At 37.1% G+C, this 14,362-nt stretch overlaps 4 protein-coding genes and 1 pseudogene across 8 annotated transcripts in view; 3 read left to right on the forward strand and 2 right to left on the reverse strand.

Moving 5' to 3' along the window:
- Positions 1 to 94: 94 nt before the first annotated feature.
- Positions 95 to 3,041, forward strand: LOC111466216. 2 transcript variants are annotated; one of them, XR_002714344.1, is made up of 6 exons: positions 95 to 365; positions 498 to 639; positions 722 to 823; positions 1,841 to 1,929; positions 2,359 to 2,531; positions 2,937 to 3,041. XR_002714344.1 is itself a non-coding variant. In XM_023110806.1 (5 exons), exons 1-5 carry the CDS (start codon positions 191 to 193, stop codon positions 2,104 to 2,106), a joined length of 603 nt encoding a protein of 200 aa, XP_022966574.1. In that variant the 5' UTR covers positions 97 to 190; the 3' UTR covers positions 2,107 to 2,270. The 2 variants fall into 2 exon arrangements, 1 of the variants encoding a protein (XP_022966574.1); XM_023110806.1 differs by lacking the exons at positions 2,359 to 2,531; positions 2,937 to 3,041 and adding an exon at positions 1,997 to 2,270 and having other exon boundaries at positions 97 to 365; positions 1,841 to 1,914.
- Positions 2,569 to 4,007, reverse strand: LOC111466215 (gamma-interferon-inducible lysosomal thiol reductase). 2 transcript variants are annotated; one of them, XM_023110805.1, is made up of 5 exons: positions 3,665 to 4,005; positions 3,517 to 3,582; positions 3,297 to 3,434; positions 3,132 to 3,224; positions 2,569 to 3,032 (listed from the first exon to the last, which is right to left on the reverse strand). In XM_023110805.1, exons 1-5 carry the CDS (start codon positions 3,920 to 3,922, stop codon positions 2,871 to 2,873), a joined length of 717 nt encoding a protein of 238 aa, XP_022966573.1. In that variant the 5' UTR covers positions 3,923 to 4,005; the 3' UTR covers positions 2,569 to 2,870. The 2 variants fall into 2 exon arrangements, with proteins under 2 accessions (XP_022966573.1, XP_022966572.1); XM_023110804.1 differs by having other exon boundaries at positions 3,132 to 3,434; positions 3,665 to 4,007.
- Positions 4,008 to 5,442: 1,435 nt separating this feature from the next.
- Positions 5,443 to 6,251, forward strand: LOC111466210 (VID27-like protein). Its single transcript, XM_023110797.1, has 2 exons — positions 5,443 to 5,977; positions 6,057 to 6,251. Exons 1-2 carry the CDS (start codon positions 5,521 to 5,523, stop codon positions 6,116 to 6,118), a joined length of 519 nt encoding a protein of 172 aa, XP_022966565.1. The 5' UTR covers positions 5,443 to 5,520; the 3' UTR covers positions 6,119 to 6,251.
- A 1,895-nt stretch (positions 6,252 to 8,146) lies between these two features.
- LOC111466240 (mitoferrin-like) overlaps positions 8,147 to 14,362 on the forward strand; it is a 9,815-nt gene continuing 3,599 nt past the window's right edge. Inside the window, exons 1-3 of one of the 3 annotated variants that reach the window (XR_002714347.1) lie at positions 8,147 to 8,942; positions 9,029 to 9,287; positions 9,893 to 10,104. Coding sequence is in view for 2 of the 3 variants with exons in the window: in XM_023110843.1 (XP_022966611.1) it covers positions 8,211 to 8,942; positions 9,029 to 9,229 (933 nt within the window). In the remaining variant the exon portion in view is untranslated. Of the gene's footprint in view, positions 8,943 to 9,028; positions 9,468 to 9,892; positions 10,105 to 14,362 lie in introns of those variants that run through there. The other 2 variants (XM_023110844.1, XM_023110843.1) reach the window with 2 other exon arrangements.
- Positions 11,171 to 13,451, reverse strand: LOC111466253 (annotated as a pseudogene).

The raw sequence follows: 14,362 nt of genomic DNA on the forward strand, positions 1-14,362 counted from the left end.
AAAAAAAAAAAAAAAAAAAAAAAAAAAAAAAAAAAAAAGTTTCAAATATTGTAATTATGAAACCACGAAACGTCGACAGAGCAGGATTCAGACCTACTGTGTCTGACGAGTGGCTCCTGAATTCAAAATTTGTATCACCGCATCACTCTTCTCTCCAATCTCGTTGTTGGTTCGTTGTTGATTTAGAGGAATGGGGGATTTCTCCGGAAAGATGAACATCGAGGAACTCTTATCTTATGGCAACGATCTGGTGGTTTTATTGAAGGACCAAAACGACGTTCAAACCTTGAATCAATGTCTCCAACATTTCAACGCCCTTCAATCTTCTTGTCACGATGATTTCAGTAATGTTCACTTAGTTCAAGGTCTATTTTCTCTCTCTCTCTCTCGAAAAATAGGTTAAATTCGTAATCGTTTCGCGGTTAGTGATTTTGGGGTGAACGAATTGTGAGAGTTGGTTCCGTATAATTTGTTTAACGAGTTGTTAAATGATTCAGATTATGAGAAGAAAATCGAGGAATGCCGGGTGAAAACAGAGGAGGCGAAAGCGAGAACTGTTGCAGATGATGAAATGGATATTCTTGAAAAGGAGGTCGAAGAGGAACTTAGGGAAGAACATTTGCTCATGGAGGAGATTAGATGAGTATATAATTAAATTTATGAGTGAAATTTGAGATATGATTCTTTCTCCCTAATGTATTTGCCTGATTTTCTTCAACACACTTGTCACCAATCAAATTAATGAGCTAGACCGACAAAGGATTTCGGTTCAAGAAAGGAAGCAGGCAACGAAGAAACTTGAACAACAAGAACTTAGGGCGCAGTGAGTATATATCTAATTTCTATAGTGAAGATGTGACTGTTAATTTAGTAGCAATGAACTAATTCCTGTAAAATTGTTCCTGACAACCATAATCTTTATGCATGTTCTTTTTGTTAGGAATCACGACTCGCTACAATGGTATGATATTCTCCACTTTGAGTATAAGCTCTCGTGGATTTGCATCTAGCTTCCCTAAAAGGCTTCATACCAATGAAGATGTATTTCTTACTCATAAATCCATGATAAACTCCTTAATTAACCGATGTGGGACTCCTCTTCCAACAAAATCCTCAACAATCCTCCCCTCAAACAAAGTACACCAAAGAGCCTCCCCTGAGACCTATAGAACCCTTGAACAACCTCCTCTTAATTGAGGCTAGACTCCTTTGGAGCCCCCGAACAAAGTCACTCTTTATTCAACACTTGAGTCACTTTTGACTACGTATTCGATGCTCACAACTTCTTTGTTCAACATTTGAAGATTCTATTGATATGGCTAAGTTAAGGGCATGACTTTGATACCATGTTAGGAATCACGACTCTCTACAATGGTATGATATTTTCCACCTTGAGCATAAGCTCTCATGGGTTTGCTTTTGGTTTCCTCCAAAGGGCCTCATATCCATGAAGATGTATTCCTTACCTATAAACCCATGATCAACCCTTTAATTAGTCGACGTGGGACTTCTCTCCTAGCCATCCTCTAACACTTCTGAAGTAACTTAGATCTGCCTCTGCATTTGAATTTGTGTCCTGTGCTGAGAACAAGAAATTTCTCTTCAGGGTATTTGAGATTTGTTAATGCCTCCACACCAGTTTCTTGTGTAGATGGAGGTGGATTAGACAATAACATCAGGAACTGGATTTACAATGGTTACAGTTACCATGTTCTTCTTTACTATGAACTTATTTAAACTGGTTGATACTTGATAAGTTGAATCTCGGTAATCTTTAGTTGACATTAACCCGACAATTCTATATCTTCCAAATTGATACACATTTTTGTTCTTCTTACAGGAGGAAGCTTTCAATGTATGCATCAGTCACTGACATCATTCCAAACATGGATGATCACTCTAAAATATCTGGCCGTATCCTTCATCTGAGTTTCTACTCTTCTGTTATACATATATTCTCTGGCTATTACTTTACCTTAACGTTAATCAACTACAGATATTGTGGATAGAAATAAACGGGTTGTGCAGAAGTTTGAATTGGATCCGACTAAGACGTCTTCTTTTGATATATGCAATGACATTTGGAATATGATTAATTCCCCATAGTACCAATGTTTAAAGCAATGATTTCTAAAGTACTGTATTGTTTGTGATAACTTATTGTAAATCACATCTCCTTAGTTCTTGAAAATTTTTTATGAAAAGAATGCCTATCTATTCTAGACGCCGTTCCATGAAATGTTGCTCATTTCCACGGATAATTGGTTCTCGAGGGAGCCAACTGAACTTGTATTCATTCCACTCATCTCATATGGTAGTTTAAATTAGTTTGATTATGATACTATTTTACTATCACAGGATGTCATTGTATCTAATTATGCTGTTGTTCTGAGACGATATTTTACGGTGATAATAATACTCATTTGTTGAACAAGCAGCAACCAAGCAAGACGAGATCTAGCCATCATCTTCTAATCATGATATCAGATTCAGTTTCAGTATGTTTCGTAAGATGGAGTTCAGAATATCAGGTTCTATGCTTTCCCCTAATCTTTTGTAGAGCATTAATAGTTGAATTGGCCAATCATGTTGAAGAAGTGTGCAATTTTTAGTACATAGAGAGTGATAGTTTGCTAGTTTTTGGTATGAGGAAAATATCAGACATTGACCATTTTAACTAAGTTCCAAACTTTGCTCTATCCGAGCGATCCGACGTTACATCAACATACAAACATTAGCATCATCTTATCATAACTCTGAAACTAAAATAGTTATACTCTATAGTTTTCTTCTTGTACTGTTATTTTGAAACAGAAACTAGTATCCATATTTCTGACTGGTTTGATCTTGAGATCTCTCCTTGCCAGCATTTACGATGTCGTGTTTCTTGGCGAAGTTACGTAGCAGACTTGACTACCACCATTGGCACTCTCCAGGTAATGGCGGTCGTCGAGCATTATAGACCTGCAAGCATCTGGTGCAGGACTGCCGTTGTAAGCTTTGCAGACATATGCCATGAAGTTTTGGTAGTCCTGATTCAGACAAAAGAAAACAGGTTCATTTCAGAGAATGACAAGGCAAAGAAAGAACAATGATTCAAACTGGCTCAAGTCGAGTCGAGGCTGACCGACCTCTTGGAGAGGCTTATCATTGACAATAACCCATGGAACAAATCGGTGAGGCGGGTTGAGTTGAGTTGTTTCATAAGCGTAGCTTTGTTCAAGCTGCATTTCAATGGCTTCCATTATCAGAGTCAAGAAACAGAGAGAAGATGGAGAAGAAGAAAGCAGCATTACCAGTTTTCCATGGCCATTTCTGTAGCAATCTATGGGTATAGCACTCAACTGGGCAATGTCAAAACACTTTGTCCATTCATTGTGTCTGTTTTGCACTGTAAATCCCTCAACACAATGGATGAATCTGAAATGTTTTTCCTTTACACACCAAAAACACAGATTTTATTCATCTTCTCTAGATAGTTACCATTAGATTTGACCAAAATTAAGAGAGTTTTACTGTATCAGGGTAAATTGAAATTGTGCACGCTTCAATGGCGTTCAACATACATTCATCTGGTCCATGCTGCACCCAAACAGTACCAAATCAGAATCAATGAAAAATCATCAAAATGAAGGAAAAAGGCAGGGGAATTTGGGAGGCATACCTGGCAAGAGAAGGCGCCGTCGGGTTGGATCCAGGCGTTGCCCCAAGGGATCATGCGGAGATTGACGGCGGTGATGAGTCCGTTTTCAAAAAGCTTCACCAAATGGTACACTATGAAGTTCGCACAGAAAGGGCACAGAGCTTCGTAATACACCGACACTGTTACTTTTCCCGACGCCGATGGCGACGGCGATAACAACAACAGCAACATCAACAGAGCCGTCACGGCGGGGGCATCCCATCGGCTAAGGCGACCCATTATGACGCGACTCAATTGCGGATCATGCCTGAACAAGATTTTCGTTGATATCAGCTCTGCTGTTTTTATATCAATAATATCTGACGACAGTGTCTTGTCAGTTGGAGCCTTTGGTGTCGTTGGACTTTCTCTTTTTCAATTTATTTTTACTTTGCTTTTTCTTTCTTCCATCCACTTGTGTTTTTCTTTTAATTTGTTAATTTGTAATAACAACAACAAACCAAAAAAGTTACATTATCCAACCCTATCCATTCCAATCATGTTAAAAATCGCCAAATTAAGCACCGAATGGTGTGTTAGCGAGAATACTGGACTCCCAAGAGAGTAAATTGTGAGATCTCATATTGGTTGGATTCGTTGGAGAGGGGAACGAAGGAATAAAGTATTTCTTCTAAGGGTGTATAAACATCTATTTAATAGACGCATTTTAAAACTGTGAAGCTAATGGAAATATGTAACGGGCCAAAGCGGCCAATATTTATTAGTGGTGGACTGTAACTTAAATTGTTATTGTTCATACTTATTACTAGTAATTCGAGAATTTTCTCTTTATACCCTTTCGGGATGCAACAAGACTTTTGGTATATATATTTTTAAAAAAAATAATATTCCACGAGATACTTAGCTTCCAAAATAAGAACCAATTTTCCCACTAAAAGAAAAAAAAAAATTGTTTTTTTTTTTTTTTTCTAAAAACTTTTAAAAAGGTGTAGACTGTATAGATACCCAACTTTGTATTAGGGTTACATTATTATTTTATTTTTTCTCTATTTTTAAAAGTAGAAAATGAAGTACAAATTACAAAAAGAAGAAAATAATGAACTAAATCATAATCCTAAAAGAACAACCTTTTTTATTTATAGAGACCAAAAAAAATAATTTGAAATCGATTTTTGGCATTATTAAAGAAAAAACAAATGAATCATCTTTGGTGAGCATTTTACATTGGAATAAACCCTACGTGGAAGTTTAATACAAATGTGGTATTGTTCCACACACTTAACATTAAATTAGTACTCATTTTAAAATCAACACCGACTCTCCACAATGGTATGATAGTGTCCACTTTGAACATAAATTCTGCTTTGAGTTTACCAAAATAACTTGTACCAATGGAAAGAGTATTTTTTTTATTATAAACCCATTATCATTCCCTAAATTAGCGACTTTCGTCATCCAACAATAGATAATAAATTCTTGAATTTTTAATTTTTTTATTAATTAAAAAAAATCAGAAGTGGTTTAAATGTATGAGGCCATAAATATTGGAGTTTTGGAGACCCAAATATATGGGTTAAATTGGGAAGGCCCACGAACTCCGACATATCCGACCCGGCACACAACCCGATAAATATTTATAATAAAATTCCCACCGACCTTAAATTTAAATATTTCATAAATATCCACGCGTCAAATTATGATTCGCTAAAAAGAATTCCCCATCCGACAGAATTTTACGAAATACGTGTAACCTGCAAAGAGCCTCCTTTTGTTTAATCATCACTTGCAAGAGACGCTCGTCCATTCCTCTGCAACTTTCTTGTTATATAAACAAGAAAGTTCCATAATTTCATCGAAACGGCAAAAAAAATTCGAAGATGGAAGACGGAAACACAGAGGAAGTGCCTCAGAACCTCACCCAGCAACGCGGAGGTAAAGAAGAAGAGGAAAAGGCAGGTGGGTTTCTGAGGAATTTCATTTCAAACATGGTGTCTACTGAAGGAAGTGAAGAGAAGAAAGGAGAAGTAGAAAAGGAAAGTGGGGTTGTGAGTGAAGAAAAAACAGAGCAAGGGAAAGCCAATGGGTTTCTGAAGAATTTCATGTCGAACAGAGTATGTGAAGAGGAAGAGGAAGAAGAAGAAGAAGAAGAGAAGAAAAGTGGGTTTCTGATGAATTTGATTTCAAACATGGTGAATGCAGAGGAAGGGAAAGAAGTAAGCAATGCTGTGGATTCTGAGAAAACAGGGGAAGGGGAAAGTGACAAAAGCGGCGGCGGCGGAGGAGGCGGTGGCATTATAGATAACATTGTGTCCCACTTGCCTGCTTCACTTCAAGGTGGGTATGTTTACAAGGTAAAGATTTTGAATGTGTTAATTTGAATCTGAGTTGTTTGGGTTTGTGATGAATGAAACAGGGGATGCAGTGACCACAACAGATGAAGCTGCGATTCTGATACACTCCATTATCCATGAATGAAGTGTTCCAATGCGTTTATTGTTTATTGATTATTGTTTATTGTTCATAGGAGTGTTTCTTAAATTTAAGTTTGTGTTCCATTTGTATTGGGTGAGTAATGGCAATCATGTATTAAAAAGTTTCTTCAAAATAATTATTTTAAAATGCAAAACAAAATTCTTACCGAAAATCTTATCATTGGAAGAATCTCTATCTCGATCCTTTCAATAATAAATGTAAAATTTCGTGAAAATACAGATGAAAAAAGTTTCACTGTCTCTACCTTGTCTCGTAGACATCTCTAAATAAGAGAAATTTCAACATTTTTTGACATAAGTAATGACATGTTGAGATGTAGTGAAAGAGCTTGAAAAACACACACAATTATAGATGGATGAGATCGGGCAAGGGATGGGTGTCAAGATGAATGACCATTTTACCCCTAATCGAATCCACCCCCACGAAGATGGGGGCAGTGATGGAAGTTGATGGGATATTTGAAGGTAATGGGAAGGGCAAGTGGGTGATTCAATCCATCATTTCATGTCTGCCCCTAACCTAACCTTAAAAATGGGTGTTTCCATATGGACAATAAATGTTTTTGAAGTTTGTGTTTCTTACCATTCTTTTCTTTTTCTTTCTCGATCCTATTGGAGGTTGACTTTGAGTTCACTAAATAAGAGAGGAGAACAAAACGTTTTTTATAGGGGCGTAAAAACCTTTAAAAATTTTGAAGGGAAGCCGAGAGGGAAAACCCGCAGTAGGCTTGGACTCTTACACATATATTCTTATCTTCTCAGTAGTCTCATCTTCATCTCTATTACTTGCTCGAGCTATACGAAGAACTCCACACTTTCTTGTAGGTTAATTGGAGCCTTTTAAATCTGAGTCTAAACGATGAGAGATGTAGTTTATGCTATGATGATCGCTTCTAATAATGCTAATTAGTCATGGAGTTAGTAGTTATAAACGGTAGAGTTGAGATAAAAGAAACCTTTTGATAAAAAGAAACACAAGTATCGATATATATTCACACACGTATAGAGAGAGAACACTACCACAAACCACCCTTTTCACGATAATTGTAAACTTATGGCTCATTTATCTTTGATACTCAATAGTTTTAAACGGTGAGATCCCATTTCTCGTTGTAGAGGGAAACAAAGTATTGTTTATAAGAGTGTGGAGAAACCTCTTTCAAGCAAACACCTTTTAAAAACTTTAACCGAAAGTCTAAATATGATAATATCGACTAAGGGTGGGTTTGGACGGTTACAAATGGTATCAAAGTCAAACACTGAGCAAATGTGCCAGCAGGATGAGATGCCGGGCCCTCAAAAAGGGTGAATTGTGAGATCTCATATCGGTTGGAGAAAAAAAAGTAACCCGAACTTAGATTTGAAGTAAACTATGTAAATTTTATTGTCGTCTTTTAAACCTAACTTTCTTATAAAGGAAGATGCCTACCAACTTTCTTGTTGGTATTTTTTAGGTTCTTAAAGCTGTAAAAGTTGACTTAAAAAAAGAAAAAGTGGTGGTAAAATCTTATTGTTCATTTACAAATAAACAAATCTAAAGTTATGGTAAGAATCTCCCTAAGTATAACTAACATAATTCAATTAGTTAAAACAAATATTTTTAAATCGAAATGTCATAGTTTCGTATCCTAACTACGTGGGTGAAACTCGAGAGAAGATGAAAAATAAAGAGATGATACAAGTTTAGTATAACTCAGCTTAAGACTATATTCTTAACCAAAATGTCAAAATTTGTAATCGTACCCACATGGTATAAACTCGAGAAAAGAAGAATCTCCACACATAAACATTAGATGTTGCAGCAGCAAAAGACTAATTTGATGCTCTCGAGAGAATTAAGGATAAGATTAACACCCAGTTCAACCTACAACCTCGTCTCATTCATCTTTTTTGACATAACCCCACAATTATTCCCTACAAATTGGTTGAACAAATATGAACAAGCTTTGAATCAACAGGATTGAACTCCGTATCTTTCTACATATTTTACAAAACTCAAAAAAGGAGTTTGAAAAATAAAACATGCTCTGTGCCCATTTGTTTCAATCCCCTGTTAATGCCAATTTCAATCTACCATGACAACAACCGTCACGCACTCTCCCGATTGTCGCCCTGAAATTTCAGTATTCCCGCCCACTCGCGATGGCCTGTCCTTCTGGCAGTTCATGATCGCCGGATCAATTGCAGGGTCTGTCGAGCACATGGCCATGTTTCCAGTGGACACACTCAAGACCCGAATCCAAGCCCTTGCCGGATCATCCACCCTCCGACAAGCACTCGCTTCGATTCTCAAATCGGAAGGTCCGGCCGGGCTCTACCGTGGAATCGGAGCAATGGGTCTCGGAGCAGGACCTGCACACGCCGTATACTTCTCTGTATACGAATTCTGCAAACAAAGATTTTCGATTGGGAATCCCAACAACCCATTAGCCCACGCCATTTCTGGAGTCTGCGCAACGGTGGCGAGCGACGCCGCGTTGACGCCGATGGATGTGGTGAAACAGAGGCTGCAGTTGAAGAGCAGTCCTTATAAGGGAGTGAGGGACTGTGCTAGGAGGATTTTGGTTGAGGAAGGAATTGGGGCGTTCTATACTTCTTATTGGACCACGGTTTTGATGAATGCCCCGTACACGGCTGCCCATTTTGCCATTTATGAAGCTGTGAAAAGGGGATTGAAGGAGGGCTCGCCGGGAAGCGATGGCGGGGAGGGGTTGGTTGTCCATGTTACGGCTGGTGCGGCTGCTGGGTCTCTTGCTGCTGGTCTTACAACGCCATTAGACGTAGTGAAAACTCGGCTGCAGTGCCAGGTAATGTGTGGTTGTGTTTCTTGTTGGCCTCGAGAGGGGTCCTCTGTTTTAGTATGGGTAAGGCAATGGTTTTAGTGTACAAACAGGGAGTGTGTGGGTGCGACAGATTGTCAAGCAGCTCAATAACAAATGTGGTTAGGCATGTGGTGAAGAAGGATGGGAAGAGCGGGTTGATGAGAGGGTGGATTCCAAGGATGCTGTTCCATGCGCCTGCTGCTGCCATTGCCTGGTCCACTTATGAAGCCTCAAAGACATTGTTCCAACACCTCCACAATGACAACAATTAGAAGCTGCATGCAACCATTTAAACCACTTCACTCATTAGGAGAAGGACTGAAGAAAGAGGTTACTACAACTTATAAGTAATACTAACTTTTGAATTATAGATATGAGAGTGAAGGCGGTAGATTGAGAAATGACGAATGTTTAGCGTAATAGAGTCTTAACTTTGAAGTAATGTTGAACACAACTCTTTGTGGTAAACACTCGTCCTCTTTCATAATACAAATCGAAAAGAGATTACAAGATACGACAACTGGTTGGGGTTTGCCCGATGGACTTGTCTCCTTCACCTAGTTTTTAGTGTGATTTTTTGATTTCCTTTCTCTTTTCTCTCCACACCGTTTCTGACGTCTTTTCTTGTTGTTTTTCCTCTTCTACCTCTTTGTTGAGCTCTTTGCTTCCTTTCCACAAAGTTTTGGGACTTTTAGATGCCTAAAACGACAGATCCATGAGCCTCTCAAAATCTACAAATTGAATCTAGATTCTGATGACACACGACGTTATTATAGCTTTTAAAGCTTACCTCTTGTGCATGTGGGATCGTTGGCGGTCTTTTTCGTTTCGTAAACCAAGTGTTTCAATGTCGGTTTTTGTAGGTTTTGCCTTGCTAGAATATTCTCGGTTTCCTCTCTCTAGCTTGCGTTTCTCTCTTGATGTTTTCCTTGCAGGTGTCTATGGTTGAAGGAGCATGTAGGAGAGGTGTTGGGAGTGAGGGGGCGTGGTCTCGATTGAGGATGCACCGGAATTCTCGCATTTTCTGGCCATTAGTTCTTGGAGATTTCACGATACATGTCTTTGGTTGATTTAGACGCATTCTCCGGCCGACTGCTTGACACGTGCTTGCAACTTATTCATTGTCAGCTTGCACAAGCCTAGAATCTAGTGAATTTTTTTCATTTCTGATTTTCAAACTTTCTTTTGATATCATCTGATTCCTAATCTGAAATGATTAGGCTTCTTCACAAAAATTGTAGACTACATATTCAGTGCTCCTAAAGTCAATTTTAGCCAAACACACCCTAACAAACTCATTCAAACTTTTCAAAAACTACAAGTCCTTACTGAGTTTTGAAATCTACAACAACTTCAATTTCGACACGTTTTCCACCAAATCGAAACAAGAAATCTGTGATGTTTTCTCGCCTAAAACAACATACTCAGGAATCAGTTTCTAAAGACATCTACAACTCTCGAATTTTCAAAAAGAATGTGAATGTTTGATTAATTCACCACACCTAAATAGTGTGAAAGTTATCTTATTTATAATCAAATGAATTACAAGGATATGGAAATAGTAATAAATGGAAATAACAATAAATGAAAGATACCTATGATAATAAGGCAAATATTAGATATTTGCCTTATAATAAAATATCAAATATAATATATATGGTAAACTATAATTTATTACTAAATATCCTTAACAAAGAATAATCCAAGACCAATTACCCGTGGACTTACCTCGAGTTCTTGTGCGATTCTTAGCTGAAATGAACAATTCAACACTCGATCTTCCTCAATTTAGTGTTGGTTGACTTTGACCATCTTTAAATTTTTTATCATTTTAAAAATATTTTTCTTGGTTTCCTTATAATTTTCTAAGTATTTTTCTTTCTACCCGAAATCCTCAATAAAACTTTAAAATTTAAAAAGAAAAATTGTAAAATTCCATGTATAAGTATGGTGTGTAACACATAAATCTTATATCATATAAGAGTTCAAGGTCAAAACGTAAGTTTGGATACATCATATTGTCAATATGATAAATATGTAATAAGAATAATAAGAACGACATAATATAAGATGTATTCAATAATATATTTTTTCTTTAAAAAAATTATTTTTAACACTACACGACTCCTTTTGGCACCCTACATATTATTAGTTGCTTACAGGACTTGAAAGCACAAAAAGAGTAAGCTTAAAAGAAATGAGCGGCAACAAAATCAGTTGCATGCTAGAGCTACAAAGTGATAGATGACAATGAAAGCAATGACCAACTAGCAATATGTATAGAATTGTTACTCTGATGGTAGAACAAGTACAAGATTTCTCCATCTTTCGTAGTCTCCAATGGATTTCCATTTAAAAGGACGGTGGAACTTCTAAGTAAACCATCTGTTGGAGTCAAATGATATTCCTCCGTTGGTAAATCTATACTCATTCTTTGACCTTTTGAAGCTTTTCTTTTACTCAAACTCAGGTTGATGTTATTTTCAACGTCAATTATAAAGTTGGTTTCATTGCTCAAATTGATGAAAAGCAAGGTTACACCCGACTACATCAAATGATAAATTAAGATCAATAAATGGTATCAAATAAAGTTTTAATTTATTTGAATCTAAAAATGACTTCTTACTCTTCCTCTTGAACAATGGGCATAGCTACTAAGGTCAGAAGAGACATTATTGTGAATTTTGAGAACACGAGGTCCCATAAGTCCATGAAAGAGAAGTGCACTAATCAAAAAAAGAAAATATCAAATGAAGTAAGAATTTGTTTAAAGATAGATGATTTGAAGACGGGAGGTACCCATAGTAATCTGGCGTAGGAAGTAAAGTTGAGGATTTGATGACACGGTAGAATCCACCAATCAAAGTCTGCTTGCAATATACTTTTGTATTGTACATTGAAGCCATCTCGAGTTGATCCAAGTACCTAATGTATTCAATTCATTCTATAATTACTTGAGCATGGTTCTTTTCTTCACATTTAAATGCAGACGGGGAAAAAAATTCGAAATAGATTTGATTACCAAAAACTATTGATAAATGTATAAGAAAGATGAGGACTGACACCCTGATAAGCTCCACTCGCTTCTCCAACCCAAGCGACAGTCTAAGGGGCATTCTTTTGAATTATGTTCTCAAGATGTTCAAATGTGTTTGATACTTGAGAAAGATATGTTGAATTAACGAACCTATAAATCAATTTGGGGTCATCACCTACAAACGAAAGCACACTCTCAATACTTGTAAGAATTTATATACAAATTGCATGATGATGATGGTAGTAAGTATTGTAGCCAAACCTGCACCCATGTTATATATATATATATGATGAGTGAGAACATCGACAACTCCTTATACAGTTTTTCTAAGAAATTCATCGTACCATTATTCATTAAAGAATGCACCAGGTGCTACAATCATAGGTTTTTGTTGGGAGTTATTGTACAAACGATATGATTTCTCGAAGCTTGATAATGTCTTCTGCATATTGTGAAGCAGTAACACTTGCACCAATGCTATTAAGTCCAGCCAGTTCATTGCATGTAGCATATGTCTTAGTGAGCACGAAATAAAGTATTAGCTCAACCAAGATTAATTGCATCCAGTACGATTTAACTTACCAAACTCCTATGAATTTATTTGATAATTATTCTCTACCATGTATTGAATAAGAGCCTCGACATTGCTATAGTTCCAATTTCCTTCCATTGAATTCCTTGTGTCTTGTACTCACCCAACCGAGCATTTAAGCCAAAAGTCACAATCGCCCTATTATATTAAATATATATATTTTTTTTAGTATAAGAGAGGAAAAAAGAAAGCAAGCAAAAATACCAAAAATAATAATAAATAACATACTTGTATTGTTGAAAAAGTTGTTCAAATCATCCCACGTACAAATATTCCACCCATAAGTCAAACAACGAACCTTTGTTTGCTTGAAATGGGTGACAGGTTCCCTAGAAGCCGGCTCCAACGAACCTTTGTTTGCTTGAAATGGGTGACAGGTTCCCTAGAAGTCGGCTCCAACGAACCTTTGTTTGCTTGAAATGGGTGACAGGTTCCCTAGAAGCCGGCTCCAACGTTATAAATCAATTTATCTTGTAAAGTACCTCCAACTCTAATCCTTACCCACTTGAAAGCTAATGATAGAGTGCAAATTATGTTAGATTTTAGCATAATAGTTTAAAGGAAGAAACAATTATGCATTATTAATACTCAAACCTTGAACTGCTTTCTTGAGGATAGGAAGAGTTAAAGGATGGTAAAAAAAATTGAAGATAGAGTTGATTAATAAAATACTCTGAGTTACATTTTTTTTTCTCCTTTTGATTTCGGGAATCCTCACCAAATTGAGCATAGATGCATGACCATCCGAAACACAAAGTTTAGGCCAATGACACTCGTCATGAGGCCAAATGTCTAAAGTTAAGCACATGAAGTTCTCATCCGTTCTTACTATTGTTGTGGTTCCATCAACCACAATTTTACCCATTGCAGTGGTCGCTCAACACATAAGCTTGTTTAAGTTGGGAACAACAATCAACAATCTTTCTTGTTTGGAGACTAGACAACTCTCACATAGCTTGTTTGGGTGTATGATTTTGGGTAGCCCCGTAGCCATCTTCTTCTCTCTCATCATTTTGAGCACCTGAAAATTCACATGCCCAAGTCTTGCATGTCATAGCCAAGTTGGGTCTACGAGTGCCATCAATAGAGAGGTGGGCTGACTAGTCTTCAATAGTATCTTGTACAGGCGGTTATGTGACCGTTTTAACCTCATCAACACTGCTCCATTTCTGTCGAATATTTTGAGGAACGAGCCAGCTAACTCCACTTTACTTTCTTCTTCCGTCATTTAACCAAGTACTCTTCATGTTTGAGACATTGTATACCTTGGTCACTAGAAAAATATGGATCCTTTGCCTTGGATCGGTACAATTGATCCATCGCCAAACTTCATATTTCCAATGAGCTTCTCATCAAGCTACTTAAACTTTTTTCGATCTCCAGTCATGTGGTTGCTTTCTCCGTTGTCAAGATACCACACGTTGGTCTCCACTGGGTCTTCTCCTTTTGTGAGAAGGTTCAACATCATCTTCTCTTTGTTGAGCATCAATAGGTTGGATATCTTTTTCAGCCAACATTAGTGCGGGCTCTTAATCATGCGTGAGTGTGAGCTTTTACTCCTCATCGTGCTTCTTCTTGCAGAACTCTACTGAATAGTGCCCATAATTTTTTACAAGAGTAACACTTGATCATGCTCTTATCCTTTCTAATGGTTGACATTGTCATGTCTTAGTTTTAGGGATTCCTCTGTCACCATATTCGCAACCATGTTCTCAACCTCTGTTTTCTTTGTTATAGCTGTCACGTTCCCTCGTACCTGAAAAAAAAAAAAAAAAA

The sequence above is a fragment of the Cucurbita maxima genome, unplaced genomic scaffold (assembly GCF_002738345.1).
Source record: "Cucurbita maxima cultivar Rimu unplaced genomic scaffold, Cmax_1.0 Cma_Scf00030, whole genome shotgun sequence".
In the NCBI taxonomy this organism is placed as follows: Eukaryota; Viridiplantae; Streptophyta; class Magnoliopsida; order Cucurbitales; family Cucurbitaceae; genus Cucurbita; species Cucurbita maxima.

What these genes read in the sequence shown, in the direction of transcription:
- LOC111466216 (XM_023110806.1), top strand. Translation starts at nt 191, where the DNA reads ATGGGGGATTTCTCCGGAAAGATGAACATCGAGGAACTCTTATCTTAT. An exon ending in TAATGTTCACTTAGTTCAAG is followed by an intron (nt 366 to 497) that starts GTCTATTTTCTC and finishes TAAATGATTCAG; the next exon opens with ATTATGAGAAGAAAATCGAG. An exon ending in TTGCTCATGGAGGAGATTAG is followed by an intron (nt 640 to 721) that starts ATGAGTATATAA and finishes TTTCTTCAACAC; the next exon opens with ACTTGTCACCAATCAAATTA.
- LOC111466215 (XM_023110804.1), bottom strand. Translation starts at nt 3,922, where the DNA reads ATGGGTCGCCTTAGCCGATGGGATGCCCCCGCCGTGACGGCTCTGTTG. An exon ending in ACGGCGCCTTCTCTTGCCAG is followed by an intron (nt 3,583 to 3,664) that starts GTATGCCTCCCA and finishes GTTTGGGTGCAG; the next exon opens with CATGGACCAGATGAATGTAT. An exon ending in TTTCAATTTACCCTGATACA is followed by an intron (nt 3,435 to 3,516) that starts GTAAAACTCTCT and finishes TGGTGTGTAAAG; the next exon opens with GAAAAACATTTCAGATTCAT.
- LOC111466210 (XM_023110797.1), top strand. Translation starts at nt 5,521, where the DNA reads ATGGAAGACGGAAACACAGAGGAAGTGCCTCAGAACCTCACCCAGCAA. An exon ending in CTTGCCTGCTTCACTTCAAG is followed by an intron (nt 5,978 to 6,056) that starts GTGGGTATGTTT and finishes TGAATGAAACAG; the next exon opens with GGGATGCAGTGACCACAACA.